Raw genomic sequence first — 23,091 nt, 5'->3', positions numbered from 1 at the left:
TGTGACAGTGCTGCTTGCAGGTCTCAAGGGGGCAGTTTATATCACTTTACTGGTAAATGAACTAATGTTGATTTCTGCAAGCCACCTTTCCTGTTTTCATCCTGGTTTTTGATACTTTTATTTATGATCAGTCAGTTTATTGCATGCTCTTTTCATAATTCTATACCCAGTAAAAGCTTCAAACTCACCGTTTTTGTCCCATATTGAATTAATTATGCACCTCCATACAGAGTGAGGGCAGATGGTGATGCAAAATTTGGATTTATAAACAAATTTATTACCCCCAAAAATACTGCGTGGCTTAATCTCTTTTGGTGTACACCAGAAGCACATGACTTTTATCTGCTTCTGTACACTTATTATTTTTGCAAGACAAATTTGATATTAGTTATTAGCATTATTCTGATATTAAAAATAAATTAATTGTACCAGCATGTCTGCCTAATTCTACATAGACCTGAAGATCAGAAGATGTTCTGTCTTATATTTCCACCAGGACATTTACAACCAAACAAGCCACAGCTCCTTCCTGCTTTACGCCATCTGTGACAAACACGCTGGTTATGTGTATGAGTGTCTGGTCTGTGTGTATCACTGTGACTGGCAGCACAGTAGTAGGTGCTGCTGTCATTCATATGCAGCTCAGTTATTTGTAGAGAGAAGTTGTTTTTGGATGTATCGATAAATGACTCTAAGCGTCCCACAGGTTTCTCGTATTCTTTTACAAGGAACTCGATTGGAGCTCTGTGGTGGTTCTGTCTGTACCAGAACATGGTGTAGCTTCCCATGCTGAACCCTGAACCCATTTTGCACTCCAGCAACACTTTTCTCCCTGGGTCAGATATTTGATCTCCAGACTGAAGAACAACAACAGTCAGACCTAGAAGCCATGGTAGAGAACAAGTAGGAAACTAAATTTAATGTAGAGTCAAGTAGGTATTAAGTCATAAATAAGGCTTGAGTAAATACACAGCACTCACCAGAGTGAATAATAAATGATAGGTACAGGTAAATAACTGCCACCTCCATGTTAGCAATGAACTGTCTTCAGTGTAATGATGCAGCTGCTGAAAAGTGGCGGAGATGGGGAGGAGGTGTGTTGCATGAAAGACACTTTTTTAGGGAGAATGATGAAGAGCTCATATTTAAAACTTGAGAAGACTCATTGGCTCAAAGAAGGCAGGCGAGAAGATGATTGGACTAGAGTAATGATGTCAGTATTGACAGTGACAATGTGAGAAACTGGTAGTCATGCAAAGAACAGAAAAACAGCCAAACACGCAGGAAGGCAGGCAGCTGAGTGATTACAGATCTCAGATCAGGTATTGTGGAGAGTTGATAGGTCAGAGCTGCTCTGTTGGCATGAACGGTGTCTTACCAGGATCAATCATGTGGTTTTAATGTTTTTAGTTTTGGTGGCAAATGTCAGCCAACAGAGCTAAAGAAAGAAGATATTTTATTCTAGTTGTGAAAAGTGAAATCATAATTCACCCTAAATGAAGAGTTCCACCTCCTTTTATTGTAGTAGCTACTTAGAAATAGACAGCGGCATTTTAGTGTATTTTTTTTTTAGTTTTTGTGCCCTAAAAGGAAAGAAAATATATTATTCTCCACCCATTAAAAACTACACCTTGTTGTTAAAGCCAAATCAGTCATTTGTTTTGAGACATATTCCATCAGCCTAGAGCAGTAAGAACAAGGTTTCTAGCATTGACGTTACACCAAAACACATCACTGTGTGCTGGCAGCACAGAAGTACACAGCTGAGTCTGATACAATCACACTGCTGATGCTCAGAGCTCCTGTTTGGATATTTTCTCTTGTAATCTCAAAGTGATTTTCAAACTGCTCCTCAATGACAGCGACACTGCCTATGTAGCTGTATCCTATGAAGCTCATTAAACCATTTTCTTTTTGCTGGTACCAAAGCATTAAATTGAGGCCATTATCATCATGACTGCATGCAATTTTAACATTGGCTGTTTCAGTGACTATTCTTGGGTGAGATGGCTGAAAGATCACACTGCTGGCTTGATCTGTGTGGGGGAGAAGCCACATGTTAAAAGAAGCTAATGTAGAAGTCATGTTAAACATCGTATAAGTGTTGTAAAAAGTAGAGGAAGATTGGAAATAATTACTTGAAAGGAAGATGAGAAGAAACCCGATCACAGCTGACATCCTCCAAGTTTGTGCTGTTGTAGGTTAAACACGGCTTTGTTCAGCAAAGGTCTGTGAAAAGAGTCACGTCACTCATGAGCTTATAGGAAAAAATGCTTTTAGTAAGGGAGTGGCATTAAGCCACATCGCTGTGTGCTGGCAGCGCAGAAGTAAACAGCAGAGTGTGACAGTTCTGCTCTTTGAATGATAAGTTCCCTCTTGCATTTTGATATCCATACTCAGTGAGGGCCATAGACTTATTCTGTTATATATACTGATACTATATATACTGGTACCAGAGCATTAGAGTAAGGTTCTCATCATTATGACTGCAGTCAATCTGGACTTTACTTTTCTGTGCCACTGTTTGGTGAGGAGATTGCTGAAATGTGGAGAAAGCAGAATAAAAATTAAATGCATGTATTTCAGGCAGAGACCAAAACCAAAACAAAACCAAAACAGATCTCTTTCAAAATAATAATACAAGTGAAAACTTGTATTATTGAAATGACAGTGAAATGACAGACTTCTTATGCTGACCCCTGGAACAACAATCAGTGGAAGACCCACCTCACAACTGACAGAACTGAAAGGATCTGCCTGATACCAGACACCAGCAGAGATATTGGGGAGTCCAAACCTTGATAGGTCATAGTTGTTCTGGTGGCATAAAGTGTTTTTGACCAGAATTAATCCAGTGGAAAACTGTCAAAGTCATTATATTCTGGATATTCTGTTATTGCCAATTTCAAACATCTGGGTAGATTTATCAGTAATAACACTCCAGTATTAAATCATTATAATTTACACTGCAAATGTTACAGTTAACTAAAGTAGTCATATACTGAGTACCAACACCTGCTCACTTATCTGAACAGATCAGCTTTGTGGTGATGCACAGACATGACTGAACTTTGCAGAGACAGTTCTTATACTTCATATATAAGATAAATGTGCTTTATTTGCTTTTATAACAATTATTGTTTCCTTTTATGTCATGTAGTCCTGATACTTATTTTTATGGGGCTCTTAGAGTTAAACACATCAGCTTTCAGATTTATCCATCTTCCTCTTATCTTCCAGTTTCTTCTTCCTGTGAGGTTGTTGTTTAGCTGCAGATGCTTTCTTAACCACTGTGCTATTCTGGAAGCACAGTAATACAGAGCCGTGTCTTCAGGCTCAACAGGGTGTATCTGCAGGGTAGATTCAAGCACGGAAGGCCGAGACATGGTGTACTTTATTTTTTCAAAAGGAGCTTCAATGTTCCAGGAATTTTGACCAGGAGAAAATGTCACTAACTCCAGTTTCCCACTGCTGCTTTGTCTGTACCAGTACATGTAGTAATATTGACTATCATCTTGTTTACAATCCAGGGTCACATTTTTGGTTCCTTCACGACTGAAAATAATTTGAAGCTGATCAATTTTAACACCCCGGGAGAAATCTGGAAACAAAGACACAAAGGCGAGTCAACAAATTAAGTGAAAAAATATGATGAAGAATTTCCAGAGATATTATAGTTATGTAATATGAGTATAAATGTTCTTACCAGTGAATATCAAAAGCACAAAAAAGAGGAAATTCATGTTTACATTGATTATATTATGACAAATAAAAATATATCTTTCTGCATTTAAATTTCTTACAGGCTGAGCAGGCACAGCACTGATGCAACTTATTAAGCTGCTGCAGTTAAAGCTTCTGAAACAAGATGAACATCCCACAGTTTTTCATACAGACAATCTGAAGGGGTTCATTTTTACAGCAGCAGTCTCCCAGTGGCCACCAAGCCAACTGCAGCTTAATTTCCTTTCTCCAGAGATTCTGATACTGATTATTCTCTTAGGGTTGTTTTTTTCTTACTTTTCTGAAGATTTGTTTGCTCTTTTCACAATTTTACTAAACCTCAAACCAGCGGTCTTCATCCTTTATTGGATTGACTGTGCAGCTGCATGTGAGGCTGATGGTGATGCAAAATTCTGATTTACAAACAAATCTATTGCTTCCAATAAATACGGTATGGTCTAAACTCTTTTGGTGTGCACAGACACACAGATGTAACAGTTAGACATGTGACTTTAAAATGTTTTGGCTTATTCTTTGTGCAAGTGGTAATTGGTGTTAGTCATTAACTTTTATCTGATATTAAAAGTAAATGCACCAAATTGTTTTAGGTCAGTTCTGTGTAACTTTGAAGATTTGTAGACTGCTCCATCTGTATAAAAATTTAATATCAAACCAAACAAGCCACAGCCCCTTCCTGTTATATGTGATATGTGACAGACACACTTGCTATTTGTATGAGTGTCTGGTCTGTGTGTATCACTGTGACTGGCAGCGCAGTAGTAGGTGCTGCTGTCATTCATATGCAGCTCAGTTATTTGTAGAGAGAAGTTGTTTTTGGATGCCTCGACAAATGACTTTAAGCGTCCCACAGTTTTATCATATTCATTTAAAAGGTAGTCGACTGGAGCTCCGTGGTGGTTCTGTCTGTACCAGAGCATGGTGTAGCTGCTCATGCTGAACCCTGAACCCATTTTGCACTCCAGCGTCACTGTTCTCCCTGGGTCAGACATTTGATCTTCAGACTGAAGAACAACAACAGTCAGACCTAGAAGCCATGAGAGAAAAAACAGAGAAAAAAAAGTGAATTTACTCAGATTTGTCACTTATATAGTAAGTATAGTAAATAAAGTGTGAGTAAATTCACAGAACACCCACCAGAGTGAATAAATAATGAGAAATAAATAACTGCTATAACCATGTTAGTGATGAGCTGCCTTCAGTGGAATGATACAGCAGATGCAAACCTCACCACATTCAACGCAAAAGACATCATGAACTGAGATCACATGATCACATGATTTGAGAAGTATCATCTATAACTCTCCTTCATGATGGACTGCTGTTCTTTTTGAAATGTTGCCAGTATTCTGTGCTGCTGTGACAGCATCATGCAACATCATTGCAAATAAGAAAAAGTTATTGTCTACATTTTAATTATATTAAAAAAATATTTTAAATTATATGAAATTATTTTACCTGCCAAACTTATAAGATGACCGGTTTTGATCAACTAATTTACTTGATTAAAGCCAGAAGCAAAACATGATATTGTGATATGAGATTGTCACCACATTGTCTTTAAAACTCCTTTTTGAACATGTTAATTATAATGGCTATTATTTAACTGTTGTTGTATTATTTTAACACGTTCAAATTAAAGCCACACATTATGTTACATTACAAACACAAAGTTATAAGATCACATATCAAATTTTAATAAATTTGACTGTTATAAACTACAGTAGAAACTCAAAAATGACACCAGAATGGAATAAACAGAGAAATCCCTTTTTCTGCTATGTTTATTTCATTAGACTGTTTATGCTAACAATTACAGCTTCACCTTTTAATGTAAACGTTTGGTTCTTTTTACACCATGTAGCCTGCAAATTGAATAAGAATGATGACGTACCAGATGTACCAGTTAAAGAGTTAAATATATGTCAGCAAGTGAAGTTGATGTGTTGTAAAAAGAAGTACTTGGCAAGTGTAAAAACATTTTTAAAAAACTTTGACAAGGACCAAACTGTAAACAATGAACTCAGAGGGTCTCCAAAACTGGTTAAAGGAAGTGGGCACCCCAGGCTCACTGGTGTGTATGTGGAGTAAAGATACTGTGAGTTTGAACCACTGAAAATTTGGCTAAAAACACATTTGTTTTGAGGCACATTTCAGCAGCCTGGTTCAGTCAGAACAAGGTTTTTAGCATTGGCATTACACCAAAACACATCACTGTGTGCTGGCAGCACAGAAGTACATGGCTGAGTCTGATACAATCACGCTGCTGATGCTCAGAGCTCCTGTTTGGATATTTTCTCTTGTAATCTCAAAGCGATTGTCAAATTGTTCTTCCTTGACAGGGACATTGCCGAAGTAGCTGTATCCTATGAGGCTCATTAAACCATTTTCTTTTTGCTGGTACCAAAGCATTAGATAGAAGTCATTTTTATCATGACTGCATGTAATTTCAACATTGGATTTTTCATTGACTATTCTTGGATGAGATGGTTGAAAGGTCACACTGCTGGCTTGACCTGCGTGGGGAGAAAGGCAGCTATTAAAAGAAGCTAATGTAGAAGTCATGTTAAAATAAGAAGTGTTGTAAAAAGTGCAAGAAAATTTGAAATAATTACTTGAAAGCAAGATGAGAAGAAACCCGATCACAGCTGACATCCTCCAAGTTTGTGTTGTTGTAGGTTAAACACGGTTTTTATCAGCGAAAGTCTGTAAGAGACACATCACACCTGCAGGTGTAGGAAAAATGCTTTTAGTAAGGGAGTGGCATTAAGCCACATCACTGTGTGCTGGCAGCGCAGAAGTAAACAGCAGAGTGTGACAGTTCTGCGCTTGGAATAGTAAGTGTTCCTGTTGTTGCGCTTCCTCTTGTCAACTTGAATTGTTCTTCAAACTGACCCTCAAATGTTTGGCGGGTATTTTGATATCCATACCCAATGAGGGTCATAGACTGATTTTCTTTTATATGCTGATACCAGAGCATTACAGGAAGGTTCCCATCATTATGACTGCAATCGATCTGGACTTCACTTTTCTCTGCCACTATCTGGGGAGTCGATTGCTGAAATGTAACAGCACTCACCTGACCTGCAGAGGAAATACAATAACCATCTTTGTGCAAAAACAAACCAAACAAAAAAAATCCAACAAAATTACCTCTAAAAAATGTATATTTTAAACATCACTGTTTAGGCATAGAAGTATATAAAAAAATAGAGACTTTCACAAAGACCTGAAGTTTGACATCTTACAGTAAAGACTGATGAAGAAAGAGCCAAAGGCATACAATGAAGACATCGTCAGGCACTGATATGACAGGAGTAGTTCTCTGAGATTAAGACTGTGAAGCAGTAGCAGTGTCGGGTTAATTCATCACCACATCCTCATGATAAAAGCTTCAAACTACGTGCTGTGCCTCCACCTATCGGTTGAATTGGTTTAGTCCTGCCCCTGTTGTGCTGCTTTTTAAATTCTTGATCATAATTAAACCAGTTTGAATGTGCTCCCTGCTAACTTTCCACTTCTTATTTGAAATAATGAATGTGACAGTTCTTCCACCTGCTTTTTTACCAAGTTATTTATGTCACTACTGCTATTTCAAACTGTTCAGTGAATGTTCATTACCTCCTTTATTTAAATGCACTCTTCTTCTACATTAAATCCATAGCATGTAAGTGCAGTTTCTCCACAAGTCCAAAGAATTTGTCACCCGGTTAATTTGTAAAGATAAACCGACAAATAGAGAGATACTTATTGATCCTACAAGAAAATTATTGTATTACAGAAGCAAGGTTTTAATGGCAAGGATTTTCTGATATGCTCTGCCTGATGTGGCTGCTTTTTGACCATATTTAGACATTTTTCTGGCCCAGAGACTTAAAATGAAGAGTATCATTGATTGTTGGACTGATCTTGGCTGAACTAGATAGTTGGAAGATAAAACTTATAGTATCCTTAAGTATAGATTCTCATATATTTAGATTTCCTGACTTTTTCTGTGCAGTAAAGAAAGTTGAACATTTAAAAAATCATTTGGATTTCTATCTAACTTTCATAGCATCATGCTGATGTTTTTTCAATCCTTTCCTTTTCTCAAACTTCTTCTTCTTAATATTATCATTACCTGTAAAACTTGCTTCCAGTTCTAATAAAGACTGTTAGAGCACTGATATGGTGTCACATGGTATCTGTGGTTTCCTGTTGGGGTATTAATATCTGCTTGACTATTATGGAGGTTTTTGTATTGGAGGATGAGCATGTTTATCACTGTGCTTACTTGCTGCTCCAAAATATTCTCCGCTGTCTTCGGGGTGTTTTGGGTTCAGGATGTGCAGATAACCAGTTTTCTCTCCATCTCCACTCACACTGAAACGACCTTCAAAACCCGGCTCAACTTTCAGGGTTTTATAATATATGTAGGCAACCAGTTTCATGGAGGTGTCTCCTGCTGAGCGGTGATACCACAGAATTGTGTCATAGCTCGAGATGTTATGAGTTAAGGTCAGGTTTATTTGAATGTTTGGTTTTCCTAAGAGTTGAGTTGGAGACTGAAAAACTTGTTTTTGTTTATTGGGGTAAACTCCTGTAAAGAAATAAAGAAACACTGTTAGATATTGCTGTAATGTGCTGCTGCTGGAGAATAAAAACCTTCAGCTTTATTACTGGAAAACAGTGGTGGAGAAGGTGTAAATATTTCACCTCCAATTCCTCCATAGTAAGGTGTTTGTAGAGCGTTCATTTACAAATACATTAAAGAAGAAGGTTAACTAATTAATTACCTTTAATCCAGAGAAAGGTGATGATGGTGATGATAAAATAAGCTGGTGCCATGTTGAATCTCAAGAACTGAATGAAGTCTTTCCTGTGCTTTGAGAAACAGAAGGAGGAACAGGAAGTGATGCAAAGAGATCAGCGTATAAGATGAGATATAAAATAGTCTTCCAAGAAGCCAGACATTCATTTAATTTTTTAAAGTGGTCTGTAACAATAGTACTCCTGTTTGTCTTATTTTGAGTTTCTCAGTTAAGATACTGACTCCATTTTTTATTTGTCATTTATCTTCTAGCATTAAAAAAACATTTGGATTGGCTAATTACAGTATGATTACTATTTTCATCTGAAAGGCTTTTATTTTAGTATATAGGATGTTCAGTTAAGTTTAAAAATGGTTCTCCAGGTGTTTTAGATGTGTATCAAAGCGTTTCTTTGGACACTGGTTACTTTTGCTATTGTAGTGACTTCTAAGAAAAGCTGTCATAATGATGGCTAAGGTTCATGGCCTATCATTACATGTTTCAAATGATGAGCCATGTATGAGATCAATGAAATTAAAAGCAAATGTTTGTTACAAAGATTCATGTCACCTTCTTAGGATCATCTGCCAGGCTGTGTGAGACTCTTCTCTAACTATTAGGGATCAGGTGTATATGCTGGCTGACAGGTACTGTTGGACTGGTTACTGGACTGGACTGGTACAGTTTCTCTCTCAGATTTCACAAGCAGTTGTTTTGTCTGATCTTGGTAGCTTGAGTGTCCACGGTTTTGTGTGGAATCTCGTGTCTGACGGGTGTTTTCACCTAACTGATAAATCATTTATTAGTCATTTGCAAAATTTTTAATGGTAAATATTTTCTGATTTCCTTTGCCAGATGTGGCTGCTTTTTGACTGTATTTGGGCTTTTTAGTTGGTCCAAAACTTTATTGAAAAGTCATTTGTGAGTTGATTACAAAAAGCAGAGAAGATCTGAAGGCAAACAGATCTTCTGTTTGGTGCACAAAAATAAATAAAACTTCAAATAGAAACATAATGTACAGAGCTTAGGTTGCAATCTTACCAAAAATGAATAGTTATTATTCATTTGTTGTGTATTTAAATTGTATCCAAGTTGCAAATCACCCATGAACGACTCTCCAATATGAAGATCAACATCACCTGTGAAGCCTACATCCAGTTCTATTGAAGACTGTTGTTAGAGCACTGATACTGTGTCACATGGTATCTGTGGTTTCCTGTTGGGGTATTAATATCTGCTTGACTATTATGGAGGTTTTTGTATTGGAGGATGAGCATATTTATCACTGTGCATACTTGCTGCTCCAAAATATTCTCCGCTGTCTTCGGGGTGTTTTGGGTTCAGGATGTGCAGATAACCAGTTTTCTCTCCATCTCCGCTCACACTGAAACGACCTTCAAAACCCGGCTCAACTTTCGGGGTTTTATAATTGACATATGCAACCAGTTTCATGGAGGTGTCTCCTGCTGAGCGGTGATACCACAGAATTGTGTCATAGCTCGAGATGTTATGAGTTAAGGTCAGGTTTATTTGAATGTTTGGTTTTCCTAAGAGTTGAGTTGGAGACTGAAAAACCTGTTTTTGTTTATTGGGGTAAACTCCTGTAAAGAAATAAAGAAACACTGTTAGGTGGTGCTGTAATGTGCTGCTGCTGGAGAAGAAAACCTGTGCATGTCAGCTGATTTCTGGGAAAATGGTGAAAGTAAATATTTATATACCACCTCCAGTTCTTCCATCTGTAAAGCATTTTAAGGGGATTCATTTACAAATATATTAAAGAAGAAGGTTAATTAATGAATTAATTACCTTTAATCCAGAGAAAGGCAACGATAAGATAAGCTGGTGTCATGTTGAATGTCAAGAACTGAATGGAGTCTTTACTGTACTTTGTAAAACCGAAGGAGGGACAGGAAGTGATGCAAAGAGACCGGCGTATAAGATGACTGTTCCGCCCTTCTGCAGCCCCTAATCTCTTTGCAGGGGCAGTGCAAGAGTGTTCAGCTGTTGCTAATTGATCACACCTAGTCAGGTGTGGATGAAGGCATACCTGAGGCAGGCTTTCAGGAAGGCTTACTAGTCTTTGTCATAATGGTACTCAATATTTTAGTCAACTTGTTATGTAATTTAAAATAACACCTCTTCTCTGTGAAACTCTGGTATTAGTCTGTGGCTGGGCGTGGTTTGCGATACCGCTGCATGTGAGATGGACACACCTGTGCAGCATCTACAATCATGCCTCGCTGGCATGTTAGAGGTGAACAAAACACAGGCAGGGTTATGGGCTGGTACTAGCAGTTGTTTTGTGTTATGATCTTAACCGATCTTCAAGTAAATATGGCAGTGTAATCCACAAAATTTGAATAATTGTAATTTTAATTCAAACTGTTTAATGCAGACTGTCTCCATGTTGGAACATGACAACATGGAGACAGTCTGCATTCATCAGACGGAGCCAGACGGGTGGATTTTTCACTCCAGAGAACACATCTCCACTACTCTAGACTCCAGTGGCGGCACACTTCACAACTCTTTGCATTATGCTTGGTCATGTAGGGATTTGATGTAGGTAAAATAATCTTAATCTAAATTAATCTGAAGGCCACATGAAATTTGGAGGTCTGCAGCCATTGAATCTGCAGAAAGTTGGTGACCTCTGTGCACTATGCGCCTCAGTATCGAGTGACACTGCTGTATGATTTTATGTTGCCCACCACTTTTTTTGGCTGAGTTGCTGTTTTTTCTAGTTGCTTCTAGTTGACATTATACCACCAATAGTTGACTGTGGACTTGTTGCACTGATGGCATACTGTCAGAATACTATGCTTGAATTCCTGAGACTGAGCCCTTCTTTCACATTGATTTTATGCACCTGTGGCAATAGACGTGACTGGAACCCCTGAATTCAATGATTTGGATTGGTGAGTTAATACTTGTGGCAACGCAGTGTATGTCTGAAGGGTGAAAGGAAAGCAGTAGTGTAATACATGTGCTGATAAGCTGGGAACTCGGTAAACCACAAAAACAACCCATGATTGTATGGGAGATACTTACTCTTTAACCTACATTCAGGGGTGAGCAAAAAAGAGGTTTTTGTTAAGAGAAGATGGATGTTTGATGCAGTGTGCTTCCCTAGCTGCACAAAAGTAAGTCGCAGTGTGCTCAAGCGGTTTAAGGTTGATTATGGTAAGCAAGCTATGCTTTTTCTCTCCTTCCAGATCTCCAGATAATTTGAAATGTTTTCTAAATGGCTCCTCAACGCTGTCATTGTTGAACTTTGCATATCCATATCCAACAAGTTTCAGAGCCGTTTCTCCGCGTCGCTTCTGGTACCAAAGCATCACTCTGTAGTCAGATTTTTCATGTTTGCACAAAATCTCAACATTGGCATCAGCCTTTTTGATGACAGAAGGAGACTGATGGATCTGAACCCCGAGTGAAAAACCTACAAAAAAACCCAACAACAACTTAGATTTACTTAAACAATGAAACAAAATAGAAACTTGCTGATCTAGAGGAAAGTTGAAATTACCCATAAGATGACCTAAAATAAGTAAAATGATCATTTTAGTTCTATATCCTGTGCAGCTGCGAGATAAATGTGATACTGATGAGGGTTGTCACTAGTATGTATGTTTAAAAAAAAAAAAAAAAAAAAAGACATGAGGAAATGATGTATGTATCACATGACAGGGATCCCAGAGAGCAGCTGGATGACTGAAGGTTGCTTAAAGACATAAAACCACAGTTGATAAAAGATGTATGCATTTAGTTTTTGTGTAACTAACAGGAAATCTGCCTCAGTGTGCATATCGCGCTGCACAGTAATACACCGCGCTGTGCTCAGACTCTTTTAGACCCGCTATAAACAGAGACCCCCTCTTAGCTGTATTTCCACTTAAATCTCCAGTGATGTTGCAATACTTTTCAAAATCTCCTTCATATTTTATTGTGCTATAGTCCACATATCCAATTAGTTTCAGAGCTGTGTCTCCAGGTGACTGCTGGTACCACAGCATCACTCTGTAGTCAGTTTTTTCATGGGTGCAGATTAGTTGTACATCATCACCAGCATTTCTGATAGCAGCAGAGGGAGACTGACGGACCTGAACTCCCAATGAAATACCTGCTGTAAGCAGAGGTTGACACATCAATAATATAAAATGTGAAAGCAAAGATTGTAAATCACATTTAAGTGTGAAGCAGTTACCTGTGAGGAAAAGGCCAAAAAGAAATCTGATCATTGTGTAGAGTTCTGACATGAGCTACAAAAAAAAAATGCTGTATCGCAGCATTTAAATCAACAGAGTCTGTGTGGCAGGTGCTTTCTCACAGAGCTGGGTGTCATTGCATGAAGAAACCAGTGTGATGTAGGCAGAGGAGGAGTGGCTTCATGTGATTTATCTATACAAGCTCTCCTTTTATTAGATTTCACAACAAATGATGTTTTTGGACAGCTTTCCTTATAACAAACATAAAAAACGGTCACAAAATATGTTAGCCAATGAAAACATGATTACATCAAACCACAGTACAACCACAAAAGCAGGTGTATGTGATCAGTTTATTCCCTATCTTCTTTTTAAACCACTGATGATTCCACATTGTGCAGTTTTTGTAAGGTTCAAAGAGCCTTTTTGTCATTGTGCTTCTCTCGCAGCACAGTAGTAAACTGCATTTTGCTCTTCTCCTGTAAGTTTAACTATGAGAGAACTCTTCTTTGCTGTATTCCCAGTCAGGTCTCCAGAGATGTTGAAATTATTTTTATATAGCTCTTCCATTGTGACATCTTTGTAGTATAAATACCCAATGAGTTTCATAGCTGTGTCTCCAGGTGGCTGCTGGTACCAGAGCATCACCCAGTAGTCTGTTTTATTATGGGTGCAGAAAATCTGAATTTTGTCACCAGGTTTGCCACTAGGTTGTGCGATAATATCAGAGGGAGTCTGATGAACTCTAAGACCCTCACAAACACCTGTATGAAGAAAAAAAACTGAATATTATTAGTTATGCTCTGATCAATACTGAACAAAAAAACTAAACTAAATGTACAGTATTAATCAAACATCAACAAATATAGTTGAAACATGTTTTTACCTGCCAGGCAAAAGAGGAGAAACGTGATCATTTTGAGAAACTGCTCAAAAAGCGACTAAGACTACACATGGGCTTTTGCATGAGATGAAAGTGACTAATAGTGGCTGATAGTGATGGTAACTGAAGTGATAAACACAATTACTCCCAGACAGAAAAAGGCTTCAGCTACTTGGGAGGAGCCAGGAGTTCAAGTGAATTTATGAGGACTGAGAGAGCCTAAAAGAAAAACCCAGTTAATCAAAGCTCCAGTCAGTATAAGTGAGGCAAAAAGCTTCTGTAGTCTTCTGTAATCTACATTTTGTGATGTGATAGATGGAGAGAAATTTATCAACTCAGTGGCTGTATAAGTAATTATCTCTTACTCTCTTAGTAAAAGATTATCATTGAACAAAATTCATAGTTGACATTTAAAGTAGTTTTGTTTGCTGTGAACTCTTTGTTTGTGCTCCCTTAAATCTTAACTACCTACTTTATATTTCATATGCTGCATGTTAAGGTGAAGTGTTTCTTGAGCCCTATAGTGCCACCTGGTGACATGATATAAAATGCTTGTTTTCCCCCCCCCCAATATACATCTAATTGATTAGCAAACAGTTTTTGTACAGCTTCTCCTACTTCTCACATTACTGTGTCTGCCAACAGCACAAAAATACACCCCACTGTCATTAAACTGCAAGTGTTTCACAGTGAGAGTCCCAATGTCAAAGTTTTTTTTGCTGGCTAAATATTTTGCTTCAGAGATGTCTCCATATTCAATTTTCCCCCCAAGAAGTTTGGAGAGGATGAAGGTCATGGTCTTTCCCGGTCGCTGAATGTACCAGTATGTCTGGAAATAGGTAAAGCCTTTGTTATGGCTGCAGTTCATCTCTGCAGAACTGGACACATAACTCCAGCTGATTTTAGGATATTGAGTAACATCCTGGCAGTGACCTGTGCAGAGAAAATACAACATTCAAACAGAATTTGATATCTTCTTATATAATCTGAAACACAAAAGTGTATTTACTCATTTTTTTCCCCTCATTTAAACATTTTCCATATTCATTGATGAACTATTACAGCAATCTGTTTATAAAATAAGCAGAAAATATCTCAGGTATTAGTTGGCAATATTTTAAATAAATAGTATAAATGTTCCAGGTATTCCTTGACAGAGGGAAAAAAAGAAGCCATAACAAAAATAAACTTGGTTGTTGCAGTGCACACCATGACTATAGCAGAAAATATTTCCATTTCAAATGTTAATTATTAATTACTACCTTGAAGCCAAAGGGGAAAAAGTACAAATCTAATGAAAACCTGCATCATGATAGTGCTCCAGTTTCCTGAGATGCTGCCACTGCAGATATACTGAACATCTGAGGGCATTTAAATACTGTGTGTTGCCTGACAGAAGGAAGCTAACTTTGAAAAAAAAGGAGGGGAAAAAACCCTCTTCGCAGGTGCTGGTGCAGCACCGTGTGCTGAGGGGGGAACACATGGTGAGGTTTTTGTACTGAAGTGCAGTGCTTTCTAGCATTGTGTTGAGTGACAGCACAGAAGTACACTGCGCTGCTGTTTGGGCCCAGTTTTTCGATTGTTAGTGTGCAAGTCTTATTTTTATTCGCATCTCCTTTTAATTTCACATCAAGTCCTTTCTCAGGATTATCCACGGTGCCGTACACGTATCCCAAGAACTGCAGATGTCTGTTGTTCATTTGCCTATACCAGAGGATTCGATCATAGCCCTGAATACTGTGAGAACAGTTTATTTTGACTTCTTCTGTTTCCTTTGAAATGTACAGCTGGGCTGGAGTCTGGTAAATTTGGGAATTCAGAGAAGAACCTGTTGAAAAGACAAAAAAAACCTCTGACTACAAATGTGACAAATTTTCCACATGTCAGTTTGTGCATGTATGATTAACTAGATTAAGTTGAGTAAGTAACCTTTATAAAAACCAAGAAGAGCAACACTTTAACAACAATATATATTTGCAGCTCCTTACTGAAACAAGTGCCGGAGAATTAAAAAAAATGACCAGAAATAAAGTGTTTAAGTTAATACAACCGATCTACTTCTTCTGACAATTAATCCTTGTTTTAGAGACCTTAGGATCCTCATGGTTGCAAGCAAATACCTCTTTAAAACATTTTAAAGAATAAATACAATACTAATTTTTACCTGAAACATGGAAAAAACCAACAAGAGAACAATACAAGAGAATGATCATCATTGTGTTCTCTGACTTCAGTTTAAGAGCAGTCTGGTTATAGGTTAGCCTGTTAGGAATACAAGAGACCAGGTTTTTAAGGTGGGTGGTGTCTTACGGGTTCCTGCTCTTCTATATGTTATGTTAAATGCTGCTAACCACTATACACCGCTGCCTCAACAAAGATATGCTGCCATCTTGTGAAAGAAAGTAAAACAAACCCTCAAGAATATATTCAAAGTTAGTCAGAAAACAGTCCCTTTGTAAAATCATTAACTTATTATTCATTAGTAGATATGAATGTGTTCACTCATATTCACAAGACAAGTTATTTGTCACGTTATTAATAATCTCCCCATTCACACTTCCCTTGTGCTTTTGGAAATTTGTTTTTTCCTTTTCTGTTTCCGTTTTTCCCTGTTTCCCTTGTGTTTTGTGTGCTTTTGCAGCATTTTTCTTATTGCTGGTATTTTCTTAAGTTGAAGTCCAATTTGGCCTCTCAGGGCCACCGTTGGCTACTTCAGGCCCCGATTAAGACCAGGCTCCTTGTCAGTCACTTAAATTGATGAGATGCAAGTTTAATGATAAATACATATTGATTAATTTCTTTTCCTTTTTTTCATTTTATTTTTAACATGGTTAAAACCAGCTTTTTAATCATTTGAATTTAGTTGTTTTCAGTCCCATTGCCAAAGGTGTGTACAGTCAAGCACATAGCCATTTAATCTGTCTTTGACAATGTTTGTGGAAAAATGGGTTCTTCTAAAGAGTTTCAAACACGGTTCATTAATAGGATGGAACCAATGTAACAGTCAGTTAAGTGGTTATGTAAGTGTTACTGGTATTAAAGTGGTATTATTGCAAAGTCCATGCATCTGTGGCAAAAGGCACAGTGCATCAAATTCCCCAGTGTTCTGCTCACTCAATAACTGGGATGAATTTCAAAATAAAACATAGCACTGATAATTTAAAGTATTGGTCAGTTGTTTCTTATAAACACCATTGCACCAACGGACATGACTAAGACTAACCTGTTTATTTGACAGTAATATTTAAACTATGTTTGACTATAAACAGTCTTACTGAAGGCTTGAGGTGTTTGCTTAGTATAACAGGATGTGGCAACTGTATTTCATTATTGCACAGAAGAACCTCATATTATAATATCTGATCTGGATGGGGAGCAAGACCAATGTTGGCTAGAAGTGTGATCCAGGTGCAGAAGGCTGTGAGCTACAAAACTGAAATGAAAAAGGGGTAAAAAAGTAGCTGACAGGAGGTTTTTGTATTGAGAAACAATGGAATATAGCACCGTGTGGCTAGCAACGCAGAAATACACTGCACTGCTGTTCGGGTTGAGACCTTTAATTGTCAATGTGCAGGTCTCGCCTTTAGTTGAACGCCCAGTCATCGTCACATTTACTCCAGTCTCTGGATATTCTTTATCGACATTCATGTATCCCAGGAGCTGCAGCTCATTATTCTTTGATTGCTTGTACCAAAAGATTCGGGTATAGTCCTGGATATGATGGACACATTTGATTTTGGCAACTGTTTCTTCAGATGTGTAGAAAGATTCAGCAGGAGTCTGTTGGACTTTGTCAGTGTGAGAAGACCCTGCTGAAACACGTATGTCTGCATTAAGGAGACTAATGCAAAACAATTATGCAGTAATAGAATATTTTAATTATAGACCTACTTAGCGACTTAAATAAAAATAAAAGAAACAATAATATTTACCTGACACCTGTACAAGTCTAAAGATTAAACACAAGAAGATGATCATGATGCAGTGTTTTCTGAGTCTGTCTATTTGATGCTGAGGTTCTGCCTTACTGTAGGCTGGTATGGCGATTACTGTATTCCTACTTCAGAGGAAACCCTCCCACTATGTAAGCATACAGAACCTTTAAGGGTGGGTTGTATCCCATCACTTCCTCTTTTAACATTAAAGCCAACTACTCGTGCACACCACTCTGGACCAAAATGTGTGAGAAGAAGCAAAAAACCCACACAAAGCAGTTTAATAAAGCTTGCTTTTTACCCTAGGTAGTGTTGTAAGCTCTAGATGTAAAACCTTCAACATCTCACACGATGCCAGTATTTTCATACCTAAACAGTTTCCTTCTTTTCTCTGATACTACTAATTTGATAGTATTAATATACTGTTCAGCTTTTGTGTATTTGGATAATTTAAGAACAGATAAGACTTACTTAAAATACAATAAAATTGAGGATTGGAGTCATCACTGCGGTCCAATCCTCAAGTTTAATTTACTGAAGACATATTGAATATTGAGGATGCTTTTTATACCAGGATGTGGTAACTTGAATGCTGCATTCTTGTTCATAATGAATCTTAATGTTAATATGTTAAATGTTAATATGTGATCTGGGTTAGAGGACAAATGCGTGCTGGTTTGAAGTGTAATACAGATGGGGCTGTCAGCTGAAAACTGAATTTGTTAGTAAGGGGTAAACGAAATGCTGCAGATGTGTGTGTGCGTGTGTGTGTGTGTGTGTGTGGGGGGGGGGGGGTTCTATAACAGGACATGATAGCAACAACAACAACAAATGTCGCTTTGCTGCTCATGAAGGAACCTTCTATTTTGATATCTGATCTTTGTGACACCAACATTGGTTATAATATCTGATTCCAGGTGTGAGAGGCTGTGAGCTGTAATACAGATATTCACAAATGTGTTTGATAGGTTTCTGTATGGAAGTCTAGCGATGTGCACTACTGTGGTAACTAGCAGCACAGAAGTACACTCCACTGCTGTTCAGTTTGGTTTCCTTAATCGTTAATGTGCAGTTCTTGCCTTGACTTGCACTCCCTTCCATCACCACATTCACTCCAGCCTCTGGATTACCTCCTGTTAAAACCATGTATCCCAGCAATTCTAATTGTTTCTTTGACTGTTTGTACCAGAGGATTTGGTTATAGCTTGAAATATTATGCAAGCAGGAGATTTTAGCATCTTCTCCATTTGTGTAAATATCAGCTGGAGTCTGGTAGACTTTGTCGCTGTAAGAGGAACCTGCTGGACAGATATCAACCAAAAGAAAGAGACAATTCATTAACTTAAAACTTAAAAATGATGTATTAAAAAATTCAATTTATATCCTGTTATATTTCTAATACTCTTTAATACTGGCTTAAATATATTCAGCACAATTAAGCTGTTACCTGAAACTAGAATACAGTTTAAATGACAGCTCAGGAGTAGAATAATCACGATCATCATCTCGCTATGAAAGGTGTTGTATGGTTGAAGTAAGACTAAATCTGCTTTAGAGCAAACAGTCATTCAGTGGGTGGAGCTTATTATTAGAACTGTCACGGTGTCAGCCTTCTTCAATTTACAAGTCATTGCAATGATATACTGGAGTGCCATGACAGGAAATGTTACAGGTGCACAGGGCTGTGAACTCTAAGAAGAGATGAAAACTGATGATTGGGAGGTTTATGTATTGGGGAGCAGTGATACATCGCACTGTGTGACTAGCAGCACAGAAGTAAACTGCACTGCTGTTCACAATGAGTCCTTTAATTGTTAGAGTGCAGGTACTGCCTTGAATTGCGCTCCCACTTATTTCCACATTGGCACCAGTCTCTGGATATCCATCATTCACATTCATGTATCCCAGGAACTGCATCTGATCGTTCCTTGATTGCTTGTACCAGAGGATTTTATCATAGTACTGAAAGCTGTGAGAGCAGCTGATTTTAGCTGTTTCTTCAGCTCTGTAGTATATTTCTGCAGGATCCTGCTGGACTTGGTTATGGAGAGAAGAACCTGTAAGATGATTTATACAAAAAATAATTTCAGGACAGGAGTTTAAGACAAGAACAACTATTTTTTCATTACATAAAATACAGTTCTTGAATCACTGGTACTCATAAACACATCCATTTGAAATACAAGGAACAATTAAGAATTTATTACCTGAAACCAGAATAACGTCAAAGCTTAGAAAGAAAAAAAATATCATGATGCTGCGTTTTCTGACTAGACTAAACATCAGTCTGTATAATGTTTCTGTAACAGTGTGTACTGATTCCATCTCCTTATAGCCCCTCCCATCAGGGAAGTAGCGCAACCTTTAAGATGGGCTGTATGGCCTAGTATTTCCTCCACTTCTTGACACTAACCAATCAACTACCACTACACACCACATTTAGAAATGTGCATAATAACTCTTGCGGGTAAAAATGACTGTTTAAGCTCCAAAATAATCATATTTCTCGGTAGCTGAGCAACTCACAAACACGCATACGACTGCAGCCAGTTTAGACTGCTGGGTTGAAAGTGATACACAAATGTTACTAGTACCATGTTGATATGATTGCAATCAGACTTTTATTGACTCCTGTCCCATTATAAAGGTCTACCTATAGATATCCTGTCACTGTGTCAAAGATAGTCATGCAGTTGTAAGAAGCTTTGAACTATCTGATATGACTAGTAACTCTCCTACTCTGTGCTAAAGACCAACACAAAAATACACTGCACTTATTTGCATCTTGACATCAACTTCACCCTCTGGAATTCATGACTTCCTAATACATATTAAAGAAAGATTTGGCTGCTTGGACATGAACCTGTGAGAAATGACAAAAAAACCTTTTTTAAAGATCATAATAACAATGGAAGCACAACTCAGTGCAAGGCTGGGATGTTAAGAGGCTTGTGAGTTCATTATCATTGTTTTAAGACATGCATCTTATAAACTCTTATAAAGCCCTTTCTTTGTCTGCTTAAAACTGCATTTGGTTATAAGATCTGAAGGCTACATGAGCAGTAGATTTTTGAGCAATAAGAGCAGCCTTGTTTGTGTCAACGAAACAAAAACAGTGAAACAATAAAGAAATGTTCATCTGAACCCCAAAGATGAGAGCTGATTCAACTGAGAATCAGTCAAGTTTACTGTGTTTACATCTTTTTAGGTGCTGATTATATCGACCTCTGTAAAAACAGATCCAAAATTCAAAGTATTTAAATTTTTTTCTAAAATAACTACTTCGTTTAAAGGTCATCAGTCACAAATTCAACAAATTCAATTCAACACGTTGATAATGACGTGTGAGAATTTGTAACATCTTCGTGTTCTTGCTGAAATAAGACAGTGCACATGTTTTGAATACTGGAGGATGTGGTGGTTTAAATAGTGCCTTGCTGCTCATGAGGAACATTCTGTTGTGATATCTGATCTTTGTGAGACCAAGATTGGTTATAATTGTTGACTCCAGGTGTGAGGAGCTGTACAAAACTTGTGGTGTTAGGTTTTTGTATAGAGGTGGAGTGATTTGCAGCGCTGTGGAAACTAGCTGCACAGAAATACACTCCACTGCTGCTCGGTTTGATATCCTTAATTGTTAATGTGCACTTCTCGCCAGTTCTTGCACTTCCATTCATCATCACATTCACTCCAGTCTCTGGGTTGTCGTTGTTTAAATACATGTATCCCAGAAATTGTAGCTGTGTCTCTAACTGTTTGTACCAGAGGATTTGGTTATAGCTTGGAATACTGTGTGAGCAGTAGATTTTAGCATCTTCTCCTCTTGTGTAAATGTCAGCTGGATCCTGGTCGACTTGGTCACTTAAAGAGGAACCTGCTGAAGAGATATCAATCAAAGTAAGCCACAACATGTAAGAATATGCCTTAAAATTATGCTACTTAAAAAATACAAATATACCAACATTATAATAATAGTGTAGTTTCTTATTAAAATGCACTTAATGTATTCATTGTATTACCTGAAACCAAAATACAGTTAAAATAAATGCCCAGAAGTAGAGTAATCATGATGCTGTGAAAGATGTTCTCAGTTGTGATGAGAAAACAAACTCAAGTAAACCATCATTCAACAGGTGGAGTCTTATTATGTCCTCAGCTGATATCATAGCTCTGACAGCCATGACTACACATTCAGCCTACTGGTTCAGTATAAAAGTCAAAGATAGACTGCCACCTTATGACAGGAAGTGTTACAGGTTCAAAGAGGCTGTGAGCTGTGAGAAGAGCTGAAGTTGGTTATTTGGGAGATTTAAGTGAAATGGAGCAACCTCGTTGTTTGTAAAAGTGACAGTAAAAACAATTTATAGCTGAAATCAATATAACTTTAAAGGGTGAATAGGAAGATGATGACACTGATGACAAATGTTATCTCTTTATAATTTGTAGATGTTACACTTGTGAACAAAATGTACATTTGTTTTAGACTTCTTTCAACAGTGTTGTTGTTTGTAGTTTAATGACTTAAACTACAATGAAGTTGCTTTTCAATTCTTTTTTCCTTGTTTAGTGACAGAAATGTAGTTTGTTTTAGTACTGAACAAGTGCATTAAAGTCAAGTTCAGTGTGTTAAGTGAAAATTCAAAGGACAGCTGAATGGTGATTATCACTGAGAGAAGATCAGTGCGTTTATGTATCTGCAATTAATCAACATCTTCTGTCTTTGCAGAGTTCTCTTCTCTTTAAGAGCAGAGTAAAAATCTACAATAAAATAGTGCTCATGTTGAAATCCTACACGGGAGATATTGTTATTATTGGAGGTTGATTTATTTATTTATTTAGAAATGTGGCTTCTTAAATGTGTAATTGTGTTTATTAGGTTTTTGCATTGAGGTGCAGTGATGTGCAGCACTGTGGTATCTAGCAGCACAGAAGTACACTCCACTGCTGCTCAGTTTGAGATCCTTAATCATTAATGTGCAGTTCTCGCCTTTATTTGCATTCCCTTCTATCATCACATTCACTCCAGTTTCTGGATAACCTTTGTCAATGTTCATGTATCCGAGATAATGTAGCTGTTTCTTTGACTGCTTGTACCAGAGGATTTCATCATAGCTTTGAATACTGTGTGAGCAGTAGACTTTAACATCCTCTCCTTTTGTGTAAATGTCAGCAGGAGTCTGGTCGACTTGGTCACTTGAAGAAGAACCTGCGGAAGACATCAACCAAAGAAAAGACCCAAAATAGAAAAATAATAGAAATGTGTTATAAAATGCAGCTTAAATACAGTTATAACTGTAGCTGTGGATAACACTGTTCTAAAGTGTATTTAATACATTCATGGCATTACCTGAAACTAGAATATTGTTAAAATAGATGCTTAGAAGTAGAATAATCATGATTCCTTGATGCTCTCAGTTCTGCTCCTTTGTGCAAAAACGTTCTTATGAACAAACCATCATTTAGCAGGTGGAGTCTCAGCATCCTTATCTTATTATCATAATCGTCATAGTTTCAGTCACTACCACCAATTTACA

General features: G+C 37.5%; 1 protein-coding gene across 1 annotated transcript in view; it reads right to left on the bottom strand.

Moving 5' to 3' along the window:
- The window catches only part of LOC101485117 (T-cell receptor beta chain C region), a 39,768-nt gene extending 22,154 nt beyond the window's left edge, over window positions 1–17,614 (bottom strand). The window contains exons 1-2 of the mRNA XM_076877663.1: window positions 17,555–17,614; window positions 17,131–17,431 (exon numbers count right to left, since the gene is read on the bottom strand). Coding sequence (XP_076733778.1) covers window positions 17,131–17,431; window positions 17,555–17,600 — 347 coding nt within the window. The 5' untranslated portion in view covers window positions 17,601–17,614. The remainder of the gene's footprint in view (window positions 1–17,130; window positions 17,432–17,554) is intronic.
- Window positions 17,615–23,091: the final 5,477 nt, after the last annotated feature.

Source organism: Maylandia zebra, linkage group LG19 (assembly GCF_041146795.1).
Source record: "Maylandia zebra isolate NMK-2024a linkage group LG19, Mzebra_GT3a, whole genome shotgun sequence".
In the NCBI taxonomy this organism is placed as follows: domain Eukaryota; kingdom Metazoa; phylum Chordata; class Actinopteri; order Cichliformes; family Cichlidae; genus Maylandia; species Maylandia zebra.
The sequence above is the reverse complement of the archived record's forward strand: the minus strand, read 5'-3'. Positions and strand labels throughout refer to the sequence as shown.